The sequence below is a fragment of the Oncorhynchus keta genome, chromosome 35, assembly GCF_023373465.1.
Source record: "Oncorhynchus keta strain PuntledgeMale-10-30-2019 chromosome 35, Oket_V2, whole genome shotgun sequence".
Lineage (NCBI taxonomy): Eukaryota > Metazoa > Chordata > Actinopteri > Salmoniformes > Salmonidae > Oncorhynchus > Oncorhynchus keta.
In genome coordinates this window covers 68,694,952-68,721,195 of record NC_068455.1, presented here as the reverse complement: position 1 = coordinate 68,721,195, position 26,244 = coordinate 68,694,952, and the positions used below count along the sequence as shown (strand labels likewise).

The following is a 26,244-nucleotide window of genomic DNA, read 5'->3' as shown; positions in this document are numbered from 1 at the left end:
CTAAAACAAAAGTCCAGAAAATCACATTGTATGATTTTTAAGTAATTCATTTGCATTTTATTGAATGACATGAGTATTTGATCACCTACCAACCAGTAAGAATTCCATCTCTCACAGACCTGTTAGTTTCTTCTTTAAGAAGCCCTCCTGTTCTCCACTCATTACCTGTATTAACTGCACTTGTTTGAACTGGTTACCTGTATAACTATGTAAAGAAAAAAGTATTTAATAAGAATATTTCATTCATTCAGATCTAGGATGTCTTATTTTAGTGTTCCCTTAATTTTTTTGAGCAGGGTATATTCGCTACCTGATTCCGTGACACTTTCCCGGAACATTTCTGCTAGAATATCGTCCAAAACCTGTATACCTGAACATTGATTTAGCTTTTCCAGTATTAGTAGCCATGATATTTCATAACAGATATGCCTAATGTGCTGCGACATGTTCTTGCATGGATTTACAATGGCCACTCGACTCTCATAAGCGCGAGATTAGCACAAAGGTTTTTCTTGACACAAAGGGTTTCCACATACTCACGTAAAGCACAGCTCATTGGCTATCTAGCTAGCTAGGTTTCAAAACGATAGGTGGCCATTTGACAAAGATACAGTCAATCAAGTGATCCCCCGCCCGTCTCATCGACGTGCAATGATGTAATGTCTCTCTGGCCAAAATTGGCTTTCCAAAGGATATACTGAATGCAGAATGATATAGCAAAGGCTGTTTACTTTTTAAAGTGTCTGAGGAATAAATACGAACCTTATTTGACTGGTTGAATCAAGGTTGAGCTTTCAATTTTCACAGATTTCTTTCTTTACAAGTTGACCTAGTGGAAATACAAAATCGATCGTGCATACTATATCAATCTTTTTAGTGTATGAAAAATGATTTTATAAAAGAAAAAAACACTATATGTTATCTCTGGGACCCTTAGGATGACAAATCAGAGCAGGATTTCAGAATGTATGTAAATGATTTACCTTCGGATGTGAATCTTTCAAACCTGTCGCGTGATAAAAGTGTTTTGTTGTTGTGCACTCTCCTTAAGCTATAGCATGGTATTTTTTCACTGTAATAGCTACTGGACAATGCAGTTAGATTAAGCATTCTACCAACATAAGACACTTATATATACTCGGAAATTGGTTGTTCTTTACAACAACGTTCTAGTCACATTATGCATATTGGGCAACAACTGTCCCGTAGGCGGGACACCGATCCATAAGAAGTTTTAACATCAGCGGGACTGAAGTGGAGCAGGTCGAGAGTTTCAAGTTCCTTGGAGTCTACATCACCATCAAACTATCATGGTCCAAACGCACCAAGACAGTTGTGAAGATGGCACTACAACACCTTTTCCACCTCAGGAGATTGAAAATATTTGTTGTGGGTCCCCAGATCTTAAAAGGTTCTACAGCTGCATGCTGATCGGTTGCATCACAGCCTGATATGGCAACTGCTCGGCATCTGACCGTAACACACTACAGAGGGTAGTGAATACAGCCCAGTACATCACTGGGGCCTAGCTTCCTGACATCCAGGACATATATACTAGGCGGTGTCAGAGGAAGGCCCAAAAAATTGGGCTCCAGTCACCCAAGTAATAGACTGTTCTCTCAAGTCTGGGACCAAAAGGCTCCTTAACAGCTTCTACCCCCAAGCCATGAGACTGCTGAACAATTAATCAAATGGCCACTATCTGCATTGACTCCCCCCTTGTTTTTACACTGCTGCTACTCACTGTTTATTATCTATGCATAGTTACACATTGACTCCGTACTGGTATCCCTGTATACTGCCTCGTCATTGTTATGTACATTTATTGCGTTACTTTTTGATTGATTACATTTTTTAAAAAACTTTACTTTATTTAGGAAATATTTATTTCTTGATCTGCATTGTTGGGTTAAGGGCTTGTAAGTAAGCATTTCACGGGTAGGCCTACACCTGTTGTATTCTCTGATTTGTGTCAGACTCGCTCAGGTGGAATAAACTTAAACTTGTGCCACTTTTCAATGCTGATTTGAATGTCATTGAGAAAACAGAGAAGTGTCAAATATATTTTTTTCAAACATCCTTTCTAAATGTAAAAGTAATCCTCAAAGTAATCATCTAGTTCTTCAAAAGTGTCTGTAATCTGATTACAATATTACTGCTGGTAACAGATTACAGTTACCTTTTTTGTAATCCGTTACTCCCCAACCCTGAGTATGCTTAATTTCTTTATTATTCACAGAGCCCTAAACACTCACACACACTGATACTCCAACACACAAACACTCAATCCATAATTTGCTCTCACACAAATAATATGCATTCTACACACTCGCACACCAACTCACATACAATCATCATTTACGCTGCTGTTACTCTCTCCCCTCCACTCCACTCCACCTCCCACCACCACTATCCCACCTTCTTCTCCCCCCTTATCTCCAACATCCCTCCTCCCCCCTCCCGCCTCTACTCAATCTCCCACCATTACTTGTCTCCCCTTTTCCCCAACATACCCCTCCTAAATATATGTAATAATAATAATAATATATGCCATTTAGCTGACGCTTTTATCCAAAGCGACTTACAGTCATGTGTGCATACATTCTACGTATGGGTGGTCCCGGGAATCGAACCCACTACCCTGGCGTTACAAGCGCCATGCTCTACCAACTGAGCCACAGAAGGACCTCTCAATCTCCCACCTCCACCAGTGCTTCTACCCTTCTCCCCTCCACTTCCACTCCACCTCCTCCTTCCACCAGTGGCACCTTCTTGAGGAGGAAGGTGATGGTGGTGAGGGAGAAGCTGTGCTGATCCGATGCTCTGTTCTACTGCAGAGACCACGACTGGGACCTGGTCAGTGTTCGCCAAGAGACAGAGCAGAGGGAGCTGGAGAAACTGGTGAATGGCAGTAACTTCATCACCCCCCTCACCTCCCATCTGTGGCTGAGCCTGTCCAGGTACACTACCTGATGGTTTTAAAAATATAGATTTTCCAAGCAAACGTCCTTTGTCCTGTACCAACATTTGCTGAAAATCTTTTCATCTTCACTTTGCTCCACTGTTCATGCATCTTGGTTTTAAAGTGAGGCAACTTTTCAGCAGTTTTTTCTCTCCCTGCAGGTACATCCTGGGAGACACGTGGTACTGGATGACCGGAGACCGTATGAACTACACCCACTGGGTGAACGGTGTCCCCCCTAGGAAGGACTTTTCCAACCCCTGTGGAGCGGTGACCAACGGGGCCAATGGAGGGAACTTCCTCTGGGTGGAGCGGCTCTGTGATGACCATTACAACTTCCTCTGTTACTCAGGTACCTGCTTTTCTCATAATACAGTGCATTCGGAAAGTATTCAGACCCCTTCACTTTTTCGACATTTTGTTATGTTATAGCCTTATTCTAAAGGGTTTCCTCATCGATCTACACACAATAAATGATAAAGCGAAAAAAACAGAAATACCTCATTTACATAAGTATTCAGACCCTTTGCTATGAGACTCGAAATTGAGCTCAGGTGCATCCTGTTTCAATTGATCATCCTTGAAATGTTTCTATAACTTGATTGAAGTCCACCTGTGGTCAATTCCATTTACTGGACATTATTTGGAAAGGCACAAACCTGTCTATATAAGGTCCCATAGAGCAAAAACCAAGCCATGAGGTTGAAGGAATTGTCTGTAGAGTTCCGAGACAGGATTTTTTTTGAGGCACAGATCTGGGGAAGGATGCCAAAAAATGTCTGCGGCATTGAAGGTCCCCAAGAATACAGTGGCCTCCATCATTCTTAAATGGAAGAAGCTTGGAACCACCAAGACTCTTCCTACAGCTGGCCAAACTGAGCAATCGGGGGAGAAGGGCCTTGGTCAGGGAGGAGACCAAGAACCCGATGGTCACTCTGACATAGCCCCAGAGTTCCTCTGTGGAGATGGGAAAATCTTCCAGAAGGACAACCATCTCTGCAGCACTCCACCAATCTTGCCTTAATGGTAGAGTGGTTAGACAGAAGCCACTTCTCAGACCAAGAAAAACAAGATTCTCTGGTCTGATGAAACCAAGATTGAACTATTTGGCCCGATAGCCTAGTGTCATGCATGGTGGTGGTAACATCATGCTGTGAGGATGTTTTTCAGCGGCAGGGACTGGGAGACTAATCAGAAAAGTACAGAGGGATCCTTGATGATAACCTGCTCCAGAACGCTCAGGACCTCAGGCTGAGGCGAAGGTTCACCTTCCAACAGGACAACGACACTAAGCACACAGCCAAGACAACGTAGGAGTGGCTTGGCCCACAGGCCTCATAAGTCTGGTCTGAAGGTCCCCCAGTATCAGTTGAAAAAACTGCATAGAAGTATATATGGAGACTGTTTAGTGCCAAACATAAAGGGTAAAAGAATAACAAATGTTTCTAGACGTAACAGACACTTCAGAACAAACTTCCATTAGATTTGTTTGCGTGGAACTATCTGTTTGTACATGAAGTGAATCTGTTATTCAATGTGTTTGTATGGGCTAATACAACTTTTCATCAAATATTTGTTTTATCCTGCAAGGGGTCTTCAAATTCAAATTCAAATAGTAAAATCATCCTTGGTATGAACTTCCTAAAAATATCCCCCCTGGTGCTTAGGCAGGATTTACACTCTTATTGGTTAGAGACAATGTTGACTGTCTCTTGTCTCTCTGTCCTCAGGTCCTGAAGCAGGAATCAACAGAGTGTATTTCTACAGCAGCAGACGGCCATAGTGAGGCGCTGTGGAGCTCCAGAGGCTGACATCCAATCCCCATTATATTTTCCTGTTGTAAAATTAATATTTAGATTCAGATTTAAAGATACTTAGAGGTTGTCTGACAAGGTAACCTTTACTGAGAGTAGCTATTGTAGCTTGTAGGAGAGAGTATTTGATGGCGCTTAACAATGTGACCATACAGGATTTGGATTCTGCCATTCATTGATTCTGTTGGAGGCTCTAGAACATTCTAATAGTATTTTCCTGTTGTAAAATTATCACATTTAGTTTAACATTTTCTAACATTGTGTGTGATTTAATAATCATGTTATAGATTATGAGAGTATTGTTTCTTTATACAATCACGATGCTGTCAAAGTGTGTTTTTAAAGAGACGATTGGATGCCCCACACGTGACGTCATCTTGAATGTTGAATAGCTCCCTGTGTGTTTATGCTAGAGACTTAACCGCAGATCAATCCCCTCTTTAACGACAACATAAAGCTTGCGCCTATTCCATAACACGGGGCCTTTGAAAGCAGTGTTTTTCTACACAAGAGAGGATCCGGACAAGAAAGTCAGCACACAATCCTATTTAAAACCCAAACCGTTTGAGCTAGCAACTCATACGACTGCATCATCGATAGCGGAGACTCTCACGACATCCACAGTTTTTACGGCAGTCGTTGGAAACTTTCTGATGCCCACCTAGTCATTTCGAAGATGTCTTCACACAAAAATGTTTGAGCCACAAACGAATAAGTCATCAACATCGACAGGTTAGACTTATTTATCACTCACTTGTCACAGGGTTTAAAAGAACATGTTGAAATGCCTTTCTAGTGGTTTGTTCCTGTGGAAGAATTTCAACTTTCTGTTTTACATTTGACTATATTGTGTGCTATTTAATAATAATTGTATTTGTTGTTCTAGATTATGTTTAATGTAAAATATACATATACCTTTTTTTAATCTTTGAATTTCGTTTTTTCGTCGATTTGACCTTGTTTTCTAAATCTGTATTAGTCTCATATTCACATCCTTACGCAACACTTTTGATGTTTATTTTTGATCTTTGAAATTGAATGATGATAGTAAATGATGTTGATGTTGTTCTTTCTACCACCAGTAGAGGTGATGTGGAGCAGGTCTTTAATGCAGAGTTTGATTATGTTTAATTGACTGTTTTACTGTTGTATTGATTATTTATGTATCAACCATGGAAATGCAGATGTTGCCAAAAAGATATATGTCTGCACCTCTAGCACTGCATCTCAGGGCTAGAGGTGTAACTACAGACCCTAGTTCGATTCCAGGCTGTATCACAACCAGCCGTGATTGGGAGTCCCATAGGGCGGCACACAATTGGCCCAGCGTCGTCCGGGTTAGGGTTTGGCCGGTGTAGGCCGTCATTTTAAATAAGAATTTGTTCTTAACTGACTTGCCTAGTTAAATAAAGGTTAAATAAATACAATTAAATACATAATATAACTGTTTCTGTATGACTTTTCAATATTTTCAATTAAAACACATGGGGTATTTATTGAGTTTAAAACTACTTTATTATGTTGGTTAGCAGACATTTATAGACTAAGTTTATACTGTATAAGAGAGAATACTGTAGACAGCACACGTCAAACGTGTGATTTATGACCCTATTTTTATGGTCCGGTGTGTATGCCCATATCATCCTGCAGGAAATCCTGTCAGGAAGTTCTCACGCTCTCTAGGGAGTGCCCATATCTGTACATGTACAGGAAGTGGTTATTTAACCAGATAGTGCATCTGTTCCTTTGATGCCCCCACCCCCTGTTGCCCCTCCCCCCTAACAACCTTAGGGTTGTTGTCTATGAAACAGGAATGTTGGGGGAAGCCGCATTATAAATAAGAGCTGAACACTACAAGCGACCTAGACAAACCACTAAAGAAATTAAACATGGATTTTGTGATCAGTGACACACGTGATGACCGTAACAACTGAAGCAGGACCTTGGTTAAAACATAGAGAACGGGAAGAGTATAGAGCATCAATATACGATGCGCCAAAAAAACGGTTTCTAAATATGTATAGAACCCAAATACCGCCTGCAACTGTGCTGAAAGATCAAGTGTTGATGTCTAATTGACAGCTATGGGGTTATCTGTTTGATTACCCGGCCGGCAGAGTGGAACCGTACCGTAGCCGAAGGAGAAGAATATACAGACCAGACTTTAGGAGTGGACTACGGGTTTGAAGACTGGCAGGTGTTTCGCAAGGTGGTGTGTCCCGAACTGAGAGTTATCACAAAGGGGTTTAGCTTGTTCACGGCTACGAGGCCCATTGGGAAGGTGCCCCTGACTCCTCAGGGAGAATATTTCATAGGGTGAAAATACAAAGAAAGAATAGACTTCGATGTGGGTGCGTGGAGTTCTATATCAGCAACGAGAAAATCCGCAACGAAAACAACAGTGATGGTGGCCTGACTGGGGATTTTAGGTTGCGTATGCTTATTCCTTTTAAAAGTTGGGATATAATGGAATTGATCATGTTAGAGTTAGTGGATGCTCTTTTTGTACAGAGTCATCAATGGCAGAGTATTTTTCAACTAAGGTATATACGTGATATATGATGATATATACGAATCCTAAGGATTATGATTCAATGGAAACCCAAGAAGGTTCATCCTCAGAAGATCAGCCCCTGAAGAAAACTAAGTACGCGGCTGCTACGCCCCTGCCACGCGGCTGCCACGCCCCAATACCAAAGGACTGGTTCAACAATAAAACGGGTGACCATAAAGCCTCCGGTTTTTAATTTCCATGGATATTCCTATACAGTGAGGGATAAAGCATTTGATCCCCTGCTGATTTTGTATGTTTGCCCACTAACAAAGAAATGATCAGTCTAGGAATTTTAATGGTAGGTTTATTTGAACAGTGAGAGACAGAATAACAACAAAGAAATCCATAAAAACACATGTCAAAAATGTTATAAATTGATTTGCATTTTAATGAGGGAAATAAGTATTTGACCCCCTCTCAATCAGAAAGCCAGGGCATTGAAAATGGGTCGTGGATGGGTATTCCATCATGACAATGACCCAAAACACACGGCTAAGGCAACAAAGGAGTGGCTCAAGAAGAAGCACATTAAGGTCCTGGAGTGGCCTAGTCAGTCTCCAGACCTTAATCCCATAGAAAATCTGTTGAGGGAGCTGAAGGTTCGAGTTGCCAAACGTCAGCCTCGGAAACGTAATGACTTGGAGAAGATCTGCAAAGAGGAGTGGGACAAAATCCATCCTGGGATGTGTGCAAACCTGCTGGCCAACTACAAGAAACGTCTGACCTCTGATTGCCAACAAGGGTTTTGCCACCAAGTATTAAGTCATGTTTTGCAGAGGGGTCAACTACTTATTTCCCTCATTAAAAAGCAAATACATTTCTAACATTTTTGCCATGTGTTTTTCTGTATTTTTTTGTTGTTCTGTCTCTCACTGTTCAAATAAACCTACCATTAAAATTATAGACTGATCATTTCTTTGTCAGTGGGCAAACGTACAAAATCAGCAGGGGATCAAATACTTTTTTCCCTCATTGTACCATATCAGAACTCTGATTCGTCATGGGTACCAGACCCTAAGGACTCTACTCCCCCCAGGCAAGCCCCATATCAGAACTCTGATTCGTCATGGGTACCAGAGCTTAAGGATTCTACTCCCCCCAGGCAAGCCCCATATCAGAACTCTGATTCGTCATGGGTACCAGAGCCTAAGGATTCTACTCCCCCCAGGCAAGCCCCATATCAGAACTCTGATTCGTCATGGGTACCAGACCCTAAGGATTCTACTCCCCCCAGGCAAGCCCCATATCAGAACTCTGATTCGTCATGGGTACCAGAGCCTAAGGATTCTACTCCCCCCAGGCAAGCCCCATATCAGAACTCTGATTCGTCATGGGTACCAGAGCCTAAGGATTCTACTCCCCCCAGGCAAGCCCCATATCAGAACTCTGATTCGTCATGGGTACCAGAGCCTAGGGATTCTACTCCCCCCAGGCAAGCCCCATATCAGAACTCTGATTCGTCATGGGTACCAGACCCTAAGGATTCTACTCCCCCCAGGCAAGCCCCATATCAGAACTCTGATTCGTCATGGGTACCAGAGCCTAAGGATTCTACTCCCCCCAGGCAAGCCCCATATCAGAACTCTGATTCGTCATGGGTACCAGAGCCTAAGGATTCTACTCCCCCCAGGCAAGCCCCATATCAGAACTCTGATTCGTCATGGGTACCAGAGCCTAAGGATTCTACTCCCCCCAGGCAAGCCCCCGAACACCCCATACATGTACTCAGCATGAGGATGTGTTTGATGGGGTGGTCAGTATTATTTTTGTGGACACCATCAAGGCCTCTGTAGCCACACTTTTAGACGTGGTGATTGGAGAGTATATAAGAGAACAATGCCCCGGTTGTGAGATCAATCACCCCAGTCAACGACGACTTCAAACACGTTGAGGAACTGGTGAAAAGACTGTGGTCCTGCCGCTTCATACCATCGATGGTCAGAACCCTGGAGTCTATGGGTCTTGTGCTGTCTATTCCCGGTGTTTACGGTGTAACCGAGGCTTTCCTACAGGAACTGAAGGAAATGATCTACATCCACGAGAAACTCAAAGAAATCCGGCACACACTGGTGGATGACAACAAATACAAGGAAGCTTTTGGTGGCTGATGTGGTGACTTTCTGGCTCAATAAACCCCAAGAGAACGAGAAACAATATATATTTTTATTTCGATATAAAGCAATGGGTAACTATTTGCATACGATGTTAGAGAGAATAAATACATGTTTTCTTGTGAGAGAACTTACAAATGTTATGCAGAAAACTATTGAAAATAAAGTGAACAATGTATCGTTCTACACAACCCACAACACAGGGTCTAATGCAGAGAGTGTGCTAAAAATGGAGCAAATCACGAGTCATGTAAGACGTGTAAGACTACAATGGACACAACTGGTATCCCGTCTTGTGGATGATTCTGAAGAACTAGAAACATCCTTGTCTAAGATTTGAGTTTATTTGTTTGAAACACCGTTTAATTGTAACATGTATCATATTTGTTGTTTATATACTTATATAACGGATGTATGCGTTTGAAAAATTCAGCGATACAAGCCTGTAAATGTAAACCAAGTATACAAGGTGTTGCATGCATGGATCATTGAGAAAACGGGTACTAATATCCTGAAGTGTCTGTATACTTAATACTTAATGTTTGCAAAAATAAAAATGCAAAATTAAAATGAAATATTCTCGTTATTTGAACGGGGCTCATTAATGTAATTGTACATAAGACAGGCAAGAAGGATGGCAGAGCAGATGTTGAAAAACAATTATAACCCAGGGTCTTATGGGGGTAAGGAGCTTTACAGAGAGCTATAGCTGTAGAACCAGGTAGCAGGTTAGGCGCTGCTCAAGTGAATGAATGGCTAGCAAAGCAGGATGCTTACACTCTGCATAAACCTGTGCTTCTAGTTCCGACAATGCAGTAATAACCAACGAGTAATCTAACCGAATAATTCCACAACTTCCACCTTATACACACAAGTGTAAAGGGATAAAGAATATGTACATAAAGATATATGAATGAGTGATGGTACAGAACGGCATAGGCAAGATGCAGTAGATGGTATAGAGTACAGTATATACTTATGAGATGAGTAATGTAGGGTATATAAACATAAAGTGGCATAGTTTAAAGTTGCTAGTGATACATGTATTACATAAAGATGGCAAGATGCAGTAGATGATATAGAGTACAGTATATACATATACATATGAGATGAGTAATGTAGGGTATGTGAAAATTATATTAAGTGGCATTGTTTAAAGGAGATAGTGATAAAAACAATTCCATCAATTCCCATTATTAAAGTGGCTGGAGTTGAGTCAGTATGTTGGCAGCAGCGACTCAATGTTAGTGGTGGCTGTTTAACAGTCTGATGGCCTTGAGATAGAAGCTGTTTTTCAGTCTCTCGGTCCCTGCTTTGATGCACCTGTACTGACCTCGCCTTCTGGATGATAGCCAGGTGAACAGGCAGTGGCTCGGGTGGTTGTTGTCCTTGATGATCTTTTTGGCCTTCCTGTGACATCGGGTGGTGTAGGTGTCCTGGAGGGCAGGTAGTTTGCCCCCGTGATGCCTTGTGCAGACCTCACTACCATCTGGAGAGCCTTACGGTTGTGGGCGGAGCAGTTGCCGTACCAGGCGGTGATACAGCCTGACAGGATGCTCTCGATTGTGCATCTGTAGAAGTTTGTGAGTGCTTTTGGTGACAGGCTGAATTTCTTCAGCCTCCTGATGTTGAAGAGGCGCTGCTGCGCCTTCTTCACCACACTGTCTATGTTGGTGGACCAATTCAGTTTGTCTGTGATGTGTATGCCGAGGAACTTGAAACTTACTACCCTCTCCACTACTGTCCCATCGATGTGGATAGGGGGGTGCTCCCTCTGCTGTTTCCTGAAGTCCACAATCATCTCCTTTGTTTTGTGGACGTTGAGTGTGATGTTATTTTCCTGACACCACACTCCAAGGGCCCTCACCTCCTCCCCGTAGGCTGTCTCGTCGTTGTTGGTAATCAAGCCTACCACTGTAGTGTCGTCTGCAAACTTGATGATTGAGTTGGAGGCGTGCATGGCCACGCAGTCGTGGGTGAACAGGGAGTACAGGAGAGAGCTCAGAACGCACCCTTGTGGGGAGGATCAGCGGGGTGGAGATGCTGTTACCTACCCTCACCACCTGGGGGCGGCCCGTCAGGAAGTCCAGTACCCAGTTGCACAGGGCGGGGTCGAGACCCAGGGTCCGAGCTTGAAGACGAGTTTGGAGGGTACTATGGTGTTAAATGCGGAGCTGTAATTGATTGTAATTGTGCAGTGTGATGGCGATGCGTCATCTGTGGACCTATTGGGGCGGTAAGCAAATTGGAGTGGGTCTAGGGTGTCAGGTAGGGTGGAGGTGATATTGTCCTTGACTAGTCTCTCAAAGCACTTCATGATGACGGAAGTGAGTGCTACAGGGCGATAGTCATTTAGCTCAGTTACCTTAGCTTTCTTGGGAACAGGAACAATGGTGGCCCTCTTGAAGCATGTGGGAACAGCAGACTGGGATAAGGATCGATTGAATATGTCTGTAAACACACCAGCCAGCTGGTCTGCGCATGCTCCGAAGACGCGGCCAGGGATGCCGTCTGGGCCTGCAGCCTTGCGAGGGTTAACACGTTTAAATGTTTTACTCACGTTGGCTACAGTGAAGGAGAGCCCGCAGGATTTGGTTGCGGGCCGTGTCAGTGGCACTGTATTGTCCTCAAAGCAAGCAAAAAATTTGTTTAGTCTGTCTGGGAGCAAGGCATCGTGGTCCGCGACGGGCTGGTTTTTCTTTTGTAGTCCGTGATTGACTGTAGACCCTGCCACATATCTCTCGTGTCTGAGCCGTTGAATTGCGACTCCACTTTGTCTCTATACTGACGCTTAGCTTGTTTGATTGCCTTGCGGAGGGAATAGCTACACTGTTTGTATTCGGTCATGTTTCCTGTCACCTTGCCCTGTTTAACTTCTTGAGTGTAGGGGCCAGGATTGTTGTTTTTGGCTAAAAAAACGTACCCATTTGAAACTGCCTATTTCTCAGGCCCAGAAACGAGAATATGCATATAATTATCAGATTAGAATAGAAAACACTCTAAGGTTTCCAAAATGGTCAAAATATTGTCTGTGAGTATAACAGAACTGATATTGCAGGCGAAAACCAGAGGAAAATCAAATCAGGACGTGGCTTCTATTTTGAAAGCTCCATGTTCCATAGCCTGCCTTCGCTCCATTTAAAGGCATATCAACCAGATTCATTTTCCTATCGCTTCCTCAAGGTGTCAACAGTCTTTAGACATAGTTTCCAGCTTTTATTTTGAAAAATGAGCGAGAAAGATAACATTGTGTCAGTGGATAGCTGGGTGTTCGCATGAGTTTTGCTTGTGCAACAGAGTGGGGCAGCCATTGTCTCTCCCTCTCCTATTGAAAAAGCGACAGTCCCGGTTGATATATTATCGATTATATATTTTAAAAACAACCTGAGGATTGATTATAAAAAACGTTTGACATGTTTCTGTGGACATTACAGATGCTATTTGGAATTTTCATCTGCGATGTCGTGACCGCTCGAGCCTGTGGATTTCTGAACATACTGTAACGCGGCAAACACATGGAGGTATTTTGGATATAAAAATAATCTTTATGGAACAAAAGGAACATTTATTGTGTAACTGGGAGTCTCGTGAGTGAAAACTTCCGAAGATCATCAAAGGTAAGCGAATTTAATCTATTGCTTTTCTGACTTTCGTGACCAATCTACTTTGCTGCTAGGTGTTTGTAATATTTTGTCTACTGAGAGAAATGTTCTTACATAAACCCGTGTTATGCTATATTGAAATCTGACGCGCCAGGTGGATTAACAACAAACTAAGCTGTGTTTTGCTATATTGCACTTGTGATTTCATGAAAATGAAATATGTTTTGTAATTTAATTTGAATTTGGCGCGCTGCTATTCACTGGTTGATGAAAATGAAGCCGCTAAGGAGATGGGTGCGTCAAGAAGTTAAAAGCAGTGGTTCGCGCTTTCTGTTTTGCACGAATGCTGCCATCAATACACGGTTTCTGGTTGGGGAATGTTTTAATAGACGCTGTGGGTTCAACATCACCGATGCACTTGTTAATAAACTTGCTCACCGAATCAGCGTATTCGTCAATGTTGTTGTTCAACGTTATGCGGAACATATCCCAGTCCACGTGATCGAGGCAATCTTGAAGCGTGGAATCCGATTGGTAGGACCAGCGTTGAACAGACCTGAGCACGGGTGCTTCCTGTTTTAGTTTCTGTCTATAGGCTAGGAGCAACTAAATTGAGTCGTGGTCAGCTTTTCCGAAGGGAGGGCGGGGGAGGGGCTTATATTCATCGCGGAAGTTAGAATAACAATGATCTAGGGTTTTGCCAGCCCTGGTAGCACAATCGATATGCTGATAGAATTTGGGGAGCCTGGTTTTCAGATTAGCCTTTTTAAAATCTCCAGCTACAATAAATGCAGCCTCAGGATATATTTCCAGTTTACATAGAGTCCAATGAAGTTCTTTCAGGGCCGTCGATGTGTCTGCTTTGGGGAGAATATACACGACTGTGATTATGATCGAAGATAATTCTCTTGGTAGATAATGCGGTCGGCATTTGATTGTGAGGAATTCGAAGTCAGGTGAACAAAAGGACTTGAGTTCCCGTATGTTGATGTGATCCCACCACGTCTCGTTAATCATAAGGCCGTTAATCATAATCATACACCCCCGCCCTTCTTCTTACCAGAGAGATGCTTGTTTCTGTCGGCGCGATGCGTGAAGAAACCAGATGGCTGTACCGACTCAGATAGAGTGTCTCGGGTGAGCCATGTTTCCGTGAAACAAACAATGTTACAGTCTCTGATGTCTCTCTGGAATGCTATCCTTGCTCAGATTTCGTCTACCTTGTTGTCAAGAGACTGGACATTGGCGAGTAGTATGCTCGGGAGCGGTGCGCGATGTGCCCGTCTACAGAGCCTGACCAGAAGACCACTCCGTATGCCCCTTCTGCGGCGCCGTTATTTTGGGTCGCCGGCTGGGATCCGATCCATTGTCCTGGGTGGTGGGCCAAACAGAGGATCCGCTTCAGGAAAGTCGTATTCCTGGTTGTAATGTTGGTGAGTTGACCTTGCTCTTATATCCAATAGTTCCTCCCGACTGTATGTAATAAAACCTAAGATTTTCTGGGGTAACTACAATACATTCTAGAGCATACTGGCTACATTGATCCCATTGTTAACAGTTTTAACCTCTCTAGGGTATGGGACGCTAGCATCCCACCTGGCCAACATCCAGTGAGATTGCAGAGTGCCAAATTCAAATACAGAAATAATCATTATAAAAATTCAGAAAACAAAACATATTTGACATAAAATGGTATGAGACACATGTATGTTTGAGGAATGTTAATTATGAGATTTTTTATGTTTTGAAAATGGAGCCCTACACTTTGACTGGCTGTTGTCAAATCGCGTGATTGCAGCCATAAGAAGTTCAAATACTCCAACTATACCAACTTTAATTCTCCTGCGCTTGACTTCCCTGCCACCTACATACACGACGTGACAATATCATTTAAAAAACATCACTAGATGTAGGCAAGACCATAAGTAAATAGGTCAACTGTGACCAAGAGTTAATCAAGGTGATTTTTCCTCAAATAGACATTGTCCTTTCCATGGTAGTAAAATCCTATCTATATTTGCTAACTTTCTATAAAAATGTATTGGAGTGAGATCATTTCTTTCGGGAAATGTATACCGAGTATATCCATCACCACACCATTTTATTGGTAAAGTACATGGTAATGTTTTGCCTTGTCAAGAATCATTCTAATTCTCCTGTGGTACGGGTGGTCTTGCCTTGCAGTTAGGGCCACGAACTCTAGCACACAGATATTGTTAGCGTGTCGACAGAGGCATAAGATCAAATCTGTTTCATTATCTTACTACAGTATGTGGGTTTTTTTACTGCTCGTTTTATGACACCGTTGATAACAAAAAGTTATCCAATTCCACCAAATTGTTGTTTGTCACGCTATGTTAGATTAACTAGAATGTAATGCTTTGTGTGTGTTTAAAGTTTTGGAAAAATGGTGCAACTTAAACCGGCTACCCGGAACATTTTCTAATAGTTAACCACAATTGCATTAGTGAGGTCATCATGGAAACGTGAGTTTCCAAACACCGCTCCAGTCACTGACGTCATTTGACTAGACCTCGCATGTCAGAGTCTAGAACCGTTCCTTCCCCTCTTCCTTGCAGAAATCGCTAATCTGACTCGATTTGTCAACATGTGAAAACTTTATTAGCTAATGGTATAATATTTTAATTCAGAAATTGCATGAAGGCAGCCTCACAGACACACTTCCTTTGAAGCACATATATCACAAATCTGAATAATGGTGCAACTAAAATCGGCTACTGGTCTCCATTGCATCACCTACCCGGAACATTTTCTAATAGTTAACCACAATTGCATTAGTGAGGTCATCATGGAAATGTGAGTTTCCAAACACCGCTCTAGTGACTGACGTCATTTGGCTAGACCTCGCATGTAAGAGTCTAGAACCGTTCCTTCCCCTCTAATCGCAAATCTGACTCGATTTGTCAACATGTGAAAACTTTATTAACTAATGGTATAATATTTTAATTCAGAAATTGCATGAAGGCAACCTCACAGACACACTTGCTATGAAGTATATATATCACAAATCTGTTCATGAAATACATTCCATACGAATAATAATCTAGGAGTAATACAGTAGTCCGCAAAAAGTTTTAAAAAAAAACACTACTCTGACTGATCACTGGATGACAAAGTCTTGAGCTCCTGCTTGGAGTTAACCTTGACCTCAACTCCACGCAGCTCCACTCCACTATCCCCACCCCCATCCTTTTCCTTCCCCAACCACCCCAGCTTGAGTGTCAGCGAGCGCAGAGCGGAGCTCTCGTCCGGGGCTGTGGAACCACTCCGGCTGCACCTCGTGCTGCGGGAGAAGGAGGCGGAGGTACCTCCCTCGGAGTTAGTGCCCTCGAACAGCTTGGCCATGAAGCTGAGGCCGGCCTGGCGGATGTGGGAGCTGCCGGCGAACACGTACAGCACAGGGTTCACACTGCTGCTCAGGAAGGCGAACGCCGTGACGTTGGGACGGGCCAATACAGCAGCATTGGAGAGAGTGGCGTTGCTACCCAGCAGACCAATCACCTGAGAGAGAGAGAGAGAGAGAGAGAGAGAGAGAGAGAGAGAGAGAGAGAGAGAGAGAGAGAGAGAGAGAGAGAGAGAGAGAGAGAGAGAGAGAGAGAGAGAGAGAGAGAGAGAGAGAGAGAGAGAGAGAGAGAGAGAGAGAGAGAGAGAGAGAGAGAGAGGAGGAGGAAAAAATGTAAAGAGAAGGAGGTAAAGAGTTGAGAGGAGACAGATAAACATCAGAGAGACTGATAGGGATTCTACCTATTACTATTATTATTATACCTATTATTCTACCATTATTATTATTCTACCTATTATTATTATTATATCTAGTATTCTACCTGTTATTGTTATTATTATGTATTATTCTACCCATTATTCTAATTCATATTACTCTACCCATTCTAGCTTTCCAGTCCTTGGGGATCTCAGACGATATGAAAGAGAGGTTGAACAGGCTGGTAATAGGGGTTGCGACAATGGCGGCGGATAGTTTCAGAAATAGAGGGTCCAGATTGTCAAGCCCAGCTGATTTGTACGGGTCCAGGTTTTGCAGCTCTTTCAGAACATCTGCTATCTGGATTCGGTTAAAGGAGAACCTGGAGAGGCTTGGGCAAGTAGCTGCGGGGGGGCGGAGATGTTGGCCGAGGTTGGACTAGCCAGGCGGAAGGCATGGCCAGCCATTGAGAAATGCTTGTTGAAGTTTTCGATAATCATGGATTTATCGGTGGTGACCGTGTTACCTAGCCTCAGTGCAGTGGGCAGCTGGGAGGAGGTGCTCTTGTTCTCCATGGACTTCACAGTGTCCAGAACTTTTTGGAGTTGGAGCTACAGGATGCAAACTTCTGCCTGAAGAAGCTGGCCTTAGCTTTCCTGACTGACTGCGTGTATTGGTTCCTGACTTCCCTGAACAGTTGCATATCGCGGGGACTGTTCGATGCTATTGCAGTCCGCCACAGGATGTTTTTGTGCTGGTCGAGGGCAGTCAGGTCTGGAGTGAACCAAGGGCTGTATCTGTTCTTAGTTCTGCATTTTTTGAACGGAGCATGCTTATCTAAAATGGTGAGGTTGTTACTTTTAAAGAATGACCAGGCATCCTCAACTGACGGGATGAGGTCAATGTCCTTCCAGGATACCCGGGCCAGGTCGATTCTACCCATTATTCTAATTCTACCCATTATTCTAATTCTACCCATTATTATTAGTCCTATTATTCTACCCATTATTCTAATTCTACCCATTATTCTAATTCTACCCATTATTCTAATTCTACCCATTATTATTAGTCCTATTATTCTACCCATTATTCTAATTCTACCCATTATTCTAATTCTACCCATTATTCTAATTCTACCCATTATTCTAATTCTACCCATTATTCTAATTCTACCCATTATTATTAGTCCTATTATTCTACCCATTATTCTAATTCTACCCATTATTCTAATTCTACCCATTATTATTAGTCCTATTATTCTACCCATTATTCTAATTCTACCCATTATTCTAATTCTACCCATTATTATTAGTCCTATTATTCTACCCATTATTCTAATTCTACCCAGTATTATTAATCCTATTATTCTATGTATTATCATTATTAGTATTATTCTACCTGTATGACACAATGAACTGCTGCATAACACATAGCACCTTGTAAATCCATTGAGGAACTGACGTACCTGTAAGATGTTGACCAGGTGGTAGGGCAGCCAGAAGAGAGCGAAGGCGCCGATGATGAGGAGGATGAGACGGTTTCCTCGTCCCTTGCGCTGGAACATGGCGCTGCGTAGCCGGCAAATGACAGAGGTGTAGCAGACGATGATGAAGGTGAAGGGGAGGAAGAAGCCCAGGACGGTCTCGAATAGGTACTGGAACACCTGGTGACCCACACTTCCCCAGTGGTACGGCATGCAGATGCTCATGGAGATGTTCTTGTGAAGGAAGGGCTTCAGGTTACTGGGGGGGAGGGAGGGAGGGAGGGAGGGAGGGGGCAGGGAGGGAGGGAGATTCTACCAATTACTATTGTTATTATCACACCTATTATTCAACCCATTATTATAGTATTAGTATTATTCTACCTGTATGACACAATGAACTGCTACATAACACATAGCACCTTTCAAATACAGAGAGAGAGAGAGAGAGAGAGAGAGAGAGAGAGAGAGAGAGAGAGAGAGAGAGAGAGAGAGAGAGAGAGAGAGAGAGAGAGAGAGAGAGAGAGAGAGAGAGAGAGAGAATAGAGGGATTGTTTGGATGAGACAATGGGAGTGTTCCAGGTCTTTTTCATTGTACTTGTGCTAGGCAGGTTATGTTATAATGGAAAGTGTTTTACAGGAACCACAATAAAAATGACCTGGAACACAACCATTGAAACAGATTAACGCAAAGTTTAGGATTTGTATTCGATAATGACATAGTTGTTTAGAAAATGTTTTGACATTTCAAATCACTCTCATGAACATGTACACAGTTATTCATACAGACACAACAATACAGAATGTTGGGCAAGGCTGAATTTGATCTCTCCCTCTCTCTCTCTTTCTCGCCTCTCTCTCTCTCTGTAACCATACCAGTCACAGATCCATGGTGGTCAGAGAACAAATTCACACAGATACACTTATCAGTGGAGGCTGCTGAGGGGAGGACAGCTAATAATGGCTGAAATTGAGTGAATGGAATGGTACCAAATACATGGTTTTCATGTGTTTGATACCATTCCAGTCCAGCCATTATTACAAGCTGTCCTCCCCTCAGCAGCCTCCACTGAAACTTACAGTATGTTGCATCAACATCCTGTAAATGTTTGGACTCTATTTCAGTTCTTCTTTTGCAGAATAGACAGCACACAGACGTATTATACTTTGTAATATACTTATATATACCATACACTGAGTATACAAACACTAAGAACACCTGCTCTCTCCAACACCTGCTCTTTCCAAACCCACTTCAATCAGTGTAAATCACACACACACACACACACACACACACACACACACACACACACACACACACACACACACACACACACACACACACACACACACACACACACACACACACACACACACACACACACACACACACACACACACAGCCCCACCTGCGATAGAAGGGCATGGGCAGAGCTAAGACGAATGCCAGCACCCAGATAGCCAGCAGAACGGCCATCAGGGTTTTCTTGGTCCTCATCCTCTGTGACAGGAAGGGCCTCGCCACGGCCAGCCAGCGATCCATGCTCATCAAGCAGATCAGGTAGATGGAGACATTCATGTTGACGCAGCACAGGTAGTGTACCGTCTTACAGGCCACCGCCCCGAACTCCCAGCCTCGCCTGCCTGCCAGGAAGTGCAGGAAGAGCGGGGCGCTTAGCAGCACCAGGGCGTCGGCCGCGGCGAGGTTTAGGACGAGCAGGCACGTGACAGAGCGATGCCTCACGCGGCACAGCACCGACCACACCACGAACAGGTTGCCTGGGAAACCAAAGACAAAGGCCAGGACCAGAATGGAGATACCGATCTGGTGTGAGATGGAGAGAGGAGGGGAGGAGGAGACAAGAGAAGGGGTGGAGGGGAGCAGGGGGGGAGCGGAGATGGAGATGGAGTGGTCTGACGCCATTTTCTGGACTTTTGGATAATCCACTGTAGGATAGGATAGAAATATAATTAGAACACACCGGATGAGATATAACAATGGGAAGCACACAGAGAGATGAGAGACACACAGTATGAGATGAGGATATCACATAATCGCTGAGAAGAGAATCTATCATTCAATGAAATGTATTCATCAATCCCTTTTTACATCAACATCCAGTTTTCACAAGTGCTTTATGGTAACCTGGCCTAGACCCCAAAGACCAAGCAGAAGCTTTGGTGGAGGAAAACTCCTTAGAAGGAAGGGGACAGAAGATAGAAAGGCCAACTGGGTCCCTGTAGCTGTAATTCCATTAGGCACTAATAGACATGCAAAGATCATGTACTTATCTTGGACAAGCAAAGTCATAATGTACACCCCCACCCCCTCACCTCCCTCACCTCACCTCACCTCACCTCACCACACACACCACACACACACACACACACACACACACACACACACACACACACACACACACACGCGTACACATTATCAAATACAGTCATACACACACACACGACAGGGTAGCCTAGTAGTTAGAGCGTTGGGCTAGTAACTGGATAGTTGCAAGTTCAAACCCCTGAGCTGACAAGGTACCAATCTGTCGTTCTGCCCCTGAACAGGCAGTTAACCCACTGTTCCTAGGCCGTCATTGAAAATAAGAATTTATTCTTAACTGACTTGCCTAGTTAAATAAAGGTAAAATATATTTTTTTAAATAAAATATATTTACAGACAAGGGACAGTAAAGCACACATCCTCTCCAAAACATTTCATTCCAGCCAGTGTATACAATGCCAGTATCACTTCAAAAAAGCTTGATACATCACTGACCTTTATGAGATGGATTAATTCTCCTTTTAACCTGGATCTTCTCAAATCCACAAGAAGTGTCTGTCTGACTGTCTTACTGCCTGTCTGTCTGTTTATCTGACTGTATGTCTGTCCGCCTGTCTGACTGACCTCTTGTCCGTCCGGCCGTCTACACTGGACTCCTTTTTCTCTCCTCTTTCTTGTTCCCCTTCTGTCATGAAAACACTAAATACATGCTATCACCACAAGTCAGGAAGGAAGTCTGTGATCATCACATTTGACTGTGTACTTCCTACACGTCCACCCAAACTCTCTTTATTTATTACTGCATCCACCCTAACTCTCTCTATATATTACTGCATCCACCATAACTCTCTCTATATATTACTGCATCCACCATCTCTCTCTATATATGACTGCATCCACCATAACTCTCTCTATATATTACTGCAGCCACCATAACTCTCTCTATATATGACTCCATCCACCCTAACTCTCTCTATATATGACTGCATCCACCCTAACTCTCTCTATATATGACTCCATCCACCCTAACTCTCTCTATATATGACTCCATCCACCCTAACTCTCTCTATATATGACTGCGTCCACCCTAACTCTCTCTATATATGACTCCATCCACCCTAACTCTCTTCATATATGACTGAATCCACCCTAACTCTCTCTATATATGACTCCATCCACCCTAACTCTCTCTATAAATGACTCCATCCACCCTAACTCTCTTCATATATGATTGCATTCACCCTAACTCTCTCTATATATGACTGCATTCACCCAAGTCTGTTTGTCTGCCTTACTGCTTGCTCTCTTTGGGCCTGATTAGAGATAAGTACTAGAGATAAGTAGAGATAAGTACACTTAGCTAGAGACTAGAGATAAGTACACTTAGCATGTACTTAATTCAATAAAATATGGACTTAAGTCAACCTTTTTGTACATAAGCCAATGTTAAGTCCACAAATAGCTTAATGGTGGCAAAAGAACTTTGAAAAAAAATTCTGCATCACTGTGTAATCTTTCTGACAATCCGTTCCATGTGTGAGCTGAATCGTAGATAACCTCCAGCCCTCACATGACAGCTTTGAGAAATTAATGTGTTTGGTTGTGATCAGACATCACAGTTTTTACAAATCCACTATATGATGTTTACTACATTGGGTATACCGAACATGAGGAACACCTTCCTAATATTGAGTGGTCCCCCCTACCCCCTTTTGTCCTCAGAACAGCCTCAATTGTACGCTATGTTACTGCTGCGCGTCTGGTTTTGTACCCATGTAGGATTATTTTTGTATTGCCGTGGGTTTTGTAATTAAACTGCTCTGGCTATTACCTTTCTCTGCTCTCCTGCATCTGACTTCACTTCCACCAGTTCCGCCTCCCTTACAGTTACTCCTCAGATCAGTTGAAGCGGTGGCCAGTTAGCTCTGGAGCATGGCGCTTGTAACGCCAGGGTAGTGGGTTCAATCCCCGGGACCACCCATAAGTAGAATGTATGCACACATGACTGTAAGTTGCTTTGGATAAAAGCGTCTGCTAAATGGCATATATTATTATTATTATTATAATACAGGTAACAACATGATGACGACGCCAAATAGGCCGATTAATACACATTAATGGGACGCTGAAGAGATGAGGTATTTTGTTATTTTTATGAATGATTTCTTGTGTTTTCAAATGGCAAAAAATGTTTTTGTCTCTGATGTGTTGGGTAATGTCCATGTGATTTTCCGTGAGGGCGAGTCGACAAGTGTGTTGTAAAGGGCAGTTATGTGTCTCAACATCATGTCTCAAGCAACTTCCCCCCCACTCAACGACAAATCATTTCATAATAACTTGACGATTACCTCTCTCTCTCTCTCTCTCTCTCTCTCTCTCTCTCTGTCTGTCTGTCTGTCTGTCTGTCTGTCTGTCTGTCTGTCTGTCTGTCTGTCTGTCTGTCTGTCTGTCTGTCTGTCCCCTTCCTTTCTGTCTCCCCTTTCCTGTCTCCCCTTTCCTGTCTCTGTCTTTCTCTCTCTCTCTCGCTCTCGCTCTCAGGATGGAAGCCACATCAAGGAATACCACCATCACCTACTTCTCCGCCAATTAATCCACTTCAAACCCATCCCCGTCTCTTCCTTATTCTATTGGCATCTCCATTCTTCTGGTTGCTATGGCCATGGGTCTCCATGGGGACCTCCTAGTGGTGTGGACCATCCTGTTCTGCCTGCAACAGCATTCCATCACCTCCATCCTCTTCCTCCAGTTGGCGGCCGCCGACACGATTGTCCTGCTCACCGCTCCTCCCAACCTGCTTGATCGTCCTGCTCACCGCTCCTCCCAACCTGCTCCATCGTCCTGCTCACCGCTCCTCCCAACCTGCTCCATCGTCCTGCTCACCGCTCCTCCCAACCTGCTCCATCGTCCTGCTCACCGCTCCTCCCAACCTGCTCCATCGTCCTGCTCACCTCTCCTCCCAACCTGCTCCATCGTCCTGCTCACCGCTCCTCCCAACCTGCTCCATCGTCCTGCTCACCGCTCCTCCCAACCTGCTCCATCGTCCTGCTCACCTCTCCTCCCAACCTGCTCCATCGTCCTGCTCACCGCTCCTCCCAACCTGCTCCATCGTCCTGCTCACCGCTCCTCCCAACCTGCTCCATCGTCCTGCTCACCGCTCCTCCCAACCTGCTCCATCGTCCTGCTCACCGCTCCTCCCAACCTGCTCCATCGTCCTGCTCACCGCTCCTCCCAACCTGCTCCATCGTCCTGCTCACCGCTCCTCCCAACCTGCTCCATCGTCCTGCTCACCGCTCCTCCCAACCTGCTCCATCGTCCTGCTCACCGCTCCTCCCAACCTGCTCCATCGTCCTGCTCACCGCTCCTCCCAACCTGCTCCATCGTCCTGCTCACCGCTCCTCCCAACCTGCTCCATCGTCCTGCTCACCGCTCCTCCCAACCTGCTCCATCGTCCTGCTCACCTCTCCTCCCAACCTGCTCCATCGTCCTGCTCACCGCTCCTCCCAACCTGCTCCATCGTCCTGCTCACCGCTCCTCCCAACCTGCTCCATCGTCCTGCTCACCGCTCCTCCCAACCTGCTCCATCGTCACCGCTCCTGCTCACCGCTCCTCCTCCCAACCTGCTCCATCGTCCTGCTCACCGCTCCTCCCAACCTGCTCCATCGTCCTGCTCACCGCTCCTCCCAACCTGCTCCATCGTCCTGCTCACCGCTCCTCCCAACCTGCTCCATCGTCCTGCTCACCGCTCCTCCCAACCTGCTCCATCGTCCTGCTCACCTCTCCTCCCAACCTGCTCCATCGTCCTGCTCACCGCTCCTCCCAACCTGCTCCATCGTCCTGCTCACCGCTCCTCCCAACCTGCTCCATCGTCCTGCTCACCGCTCCTCCCAACCTGCTCCATCGTCCTGCTCACCGCTCCTCCCAACCTGCTCCATCGTCCTGCTCACCTCTCCTCCCAACCTGCTCCATCATCCTGCTCACCGCTCCTCCCAACCTGCTCCATCGTCCTGCTCACCGCTCCTCCCAACCTGCTCCATCGTCCTGCTCACCGCTCCTCCCAACCTGCTCCATCGTCCTGCTCACCGCTCCTCCCAACCTGCTCCATCGTCCTGCTCACCTCTCCTCCCAACCTGCTCCATCGTCCTGCTCACCGCTCCTCCCAACCTGCTCCATCGTCCTGCTCACCGCTCCTCCCAACCTGCTCCATCGTCCTGCTCACCGCTCCTCCCAACCTGCTCCATTGTCCTGCTCACCGCTCCTCCCAACCTGCTCCATCGTCCTGCTCACCGCTCCTCCCAACCTGCTCCATCGTCCTGCTCACCGCTCCTCCCAACCTGCTCCATCGTCCTGCTCACCTCTCCTCCCAACCTGCTCCATCGTCCTGCTCACCTCTCCTCCCAACCTGCTCCATCGTCCTGCTCACCGCTCCTCCCAACCTGCTCCATCGTCCTGCTCACCTCTCCTCCCAACCTGCTCCATCGTCCTGCTCACCTCTCCTCCCAACCTGCTCCATCGTCCTGCTCACCTCTCCTCCCAACCTGCTCCATCGTCCTGCTCACCGCTCCTCCCAACCTGCTCCATCGTCCTGCTCACCGCTCCTCCCAACCTGCTCCATCGTCCTGCTCACCTCTCCTCCCAACCTGCTCCATCGTCCTGCTCACCTCTCCTCCCAACCTGCTCCATCGTCCTGCTCACCGCTCCTCCCAACCTGCTCCATCGTCCTGCTCACCGCTCCTCCCAACCTGCTCCATCGTCCTGCTCACCGCTCCTCCCAACCTGCTCCATCGTCCTGCTCACCGCTCCTCCCAACCTGCTCCATCGTCCTGCTCACCGCTCCTCCCAACCTGCTCCATCGTCCTGCTCACCTCTCCTCCCAACCTGCTCCATCATCCTGCTCACCGCTCCTCCCAACCTGCTCCATCGTCCTGCTCACCGCTCCTCCCAACCTGCTCCATCGTCCTGCTCACCGCTCCTCCCAACCTGCTCCATCGTCCTGCTCACCGCTCCTCCCAACCTGCTCCATCGTCCTGCTCACCTCTCCTCCCAACCTGCTCCATCGTCCTGCTCACCGCTCCTCCCAACCTGCTCCATCGTCCTGCTCACCGCTCCTCCCAACCTGCTCCATCGTCCTGCTCACCGCTCCTCCCAACCTGCTCCATTGTCCTGCTCACCGCTCCTCCCAACCTGCTCCATCGTCCTGCTCACCGCTCCTCCCAACCTGCTCCATCGTCCTGCTCACCGCTCCTCCCAACCTGCTCCATCGTCCTGCTCACCTCTCCTCCCAACCTGCTCCATCGTCCTGCTCACCTCTCCTCCCAACCTGCTCCATCGTCCTGCTCACCGCTCCTCCCAACCTGCTCCATCGTCCTGCTCACCTCTCCTCCCAACCTGCTCCATCGTCCTGCTCACCTCTCCTCCCAACCTGCTCCATCGTCCTGCTCACCTCTCCTCCCAACCTGCTCCATCGTCCTGCTCACCGCTCCTCCCAACCTGCTCCATCGTCCTGCTCACCGCTCCTCCCAACCTGCTCCATCGTCCTGCTCACCTCTCCTCCCAACCTGCTCCATCGTCCTGCTCACCTCTCCTCCCAACCTGCTCCATCGTCCTGCTCACCGCTCCTCCCAACCTGCTCCATCGTCCTGCTCACCGCTCCTCCCAACCTGCTCCATCGTCCTGCTCACCGCTCCTCCCAACCTGCTCCATCGTCCTGCTCACCGCT

General features: G+C 45.5%; 1 protein-coding gene across 1 annotated transcript; it reads right to left on the bottom strand.

Annotated features, from left to right (window-relative positions):
• Positions 1 to 15,642: 15,642 nt before the first annotated feature.
• On the bottom strand, positions 15,643 to 21,172 carry LOC118369187 (leukotriene B4 receptor 1-like). Its single transcript, XM_052497450.1, has 4 exons — positions 21,024 to 21,172; positions 19,654 to 20,191; positions 18,230 to 18,506; positions 15,643 to 16,565 (listed from the first exon to the last, which is right to left on the bottom strand). Exons 2-4 carry the CDS (start codon positions 20,166 to 20,168, stop codon positions 16,152 to 16,154), a joined length of 1,206 nt encoding a protein of 401 aa, XP_052353410.1. The 5' UTR covers positions 20,169 to 20,191; positions 21,024 to 21,172; the 3' UTR covers positions 15,643 to 16,151.
• Between the last annotated feature and the right edge of the window lie 5,072 nt (positions 21,173 to 26,244).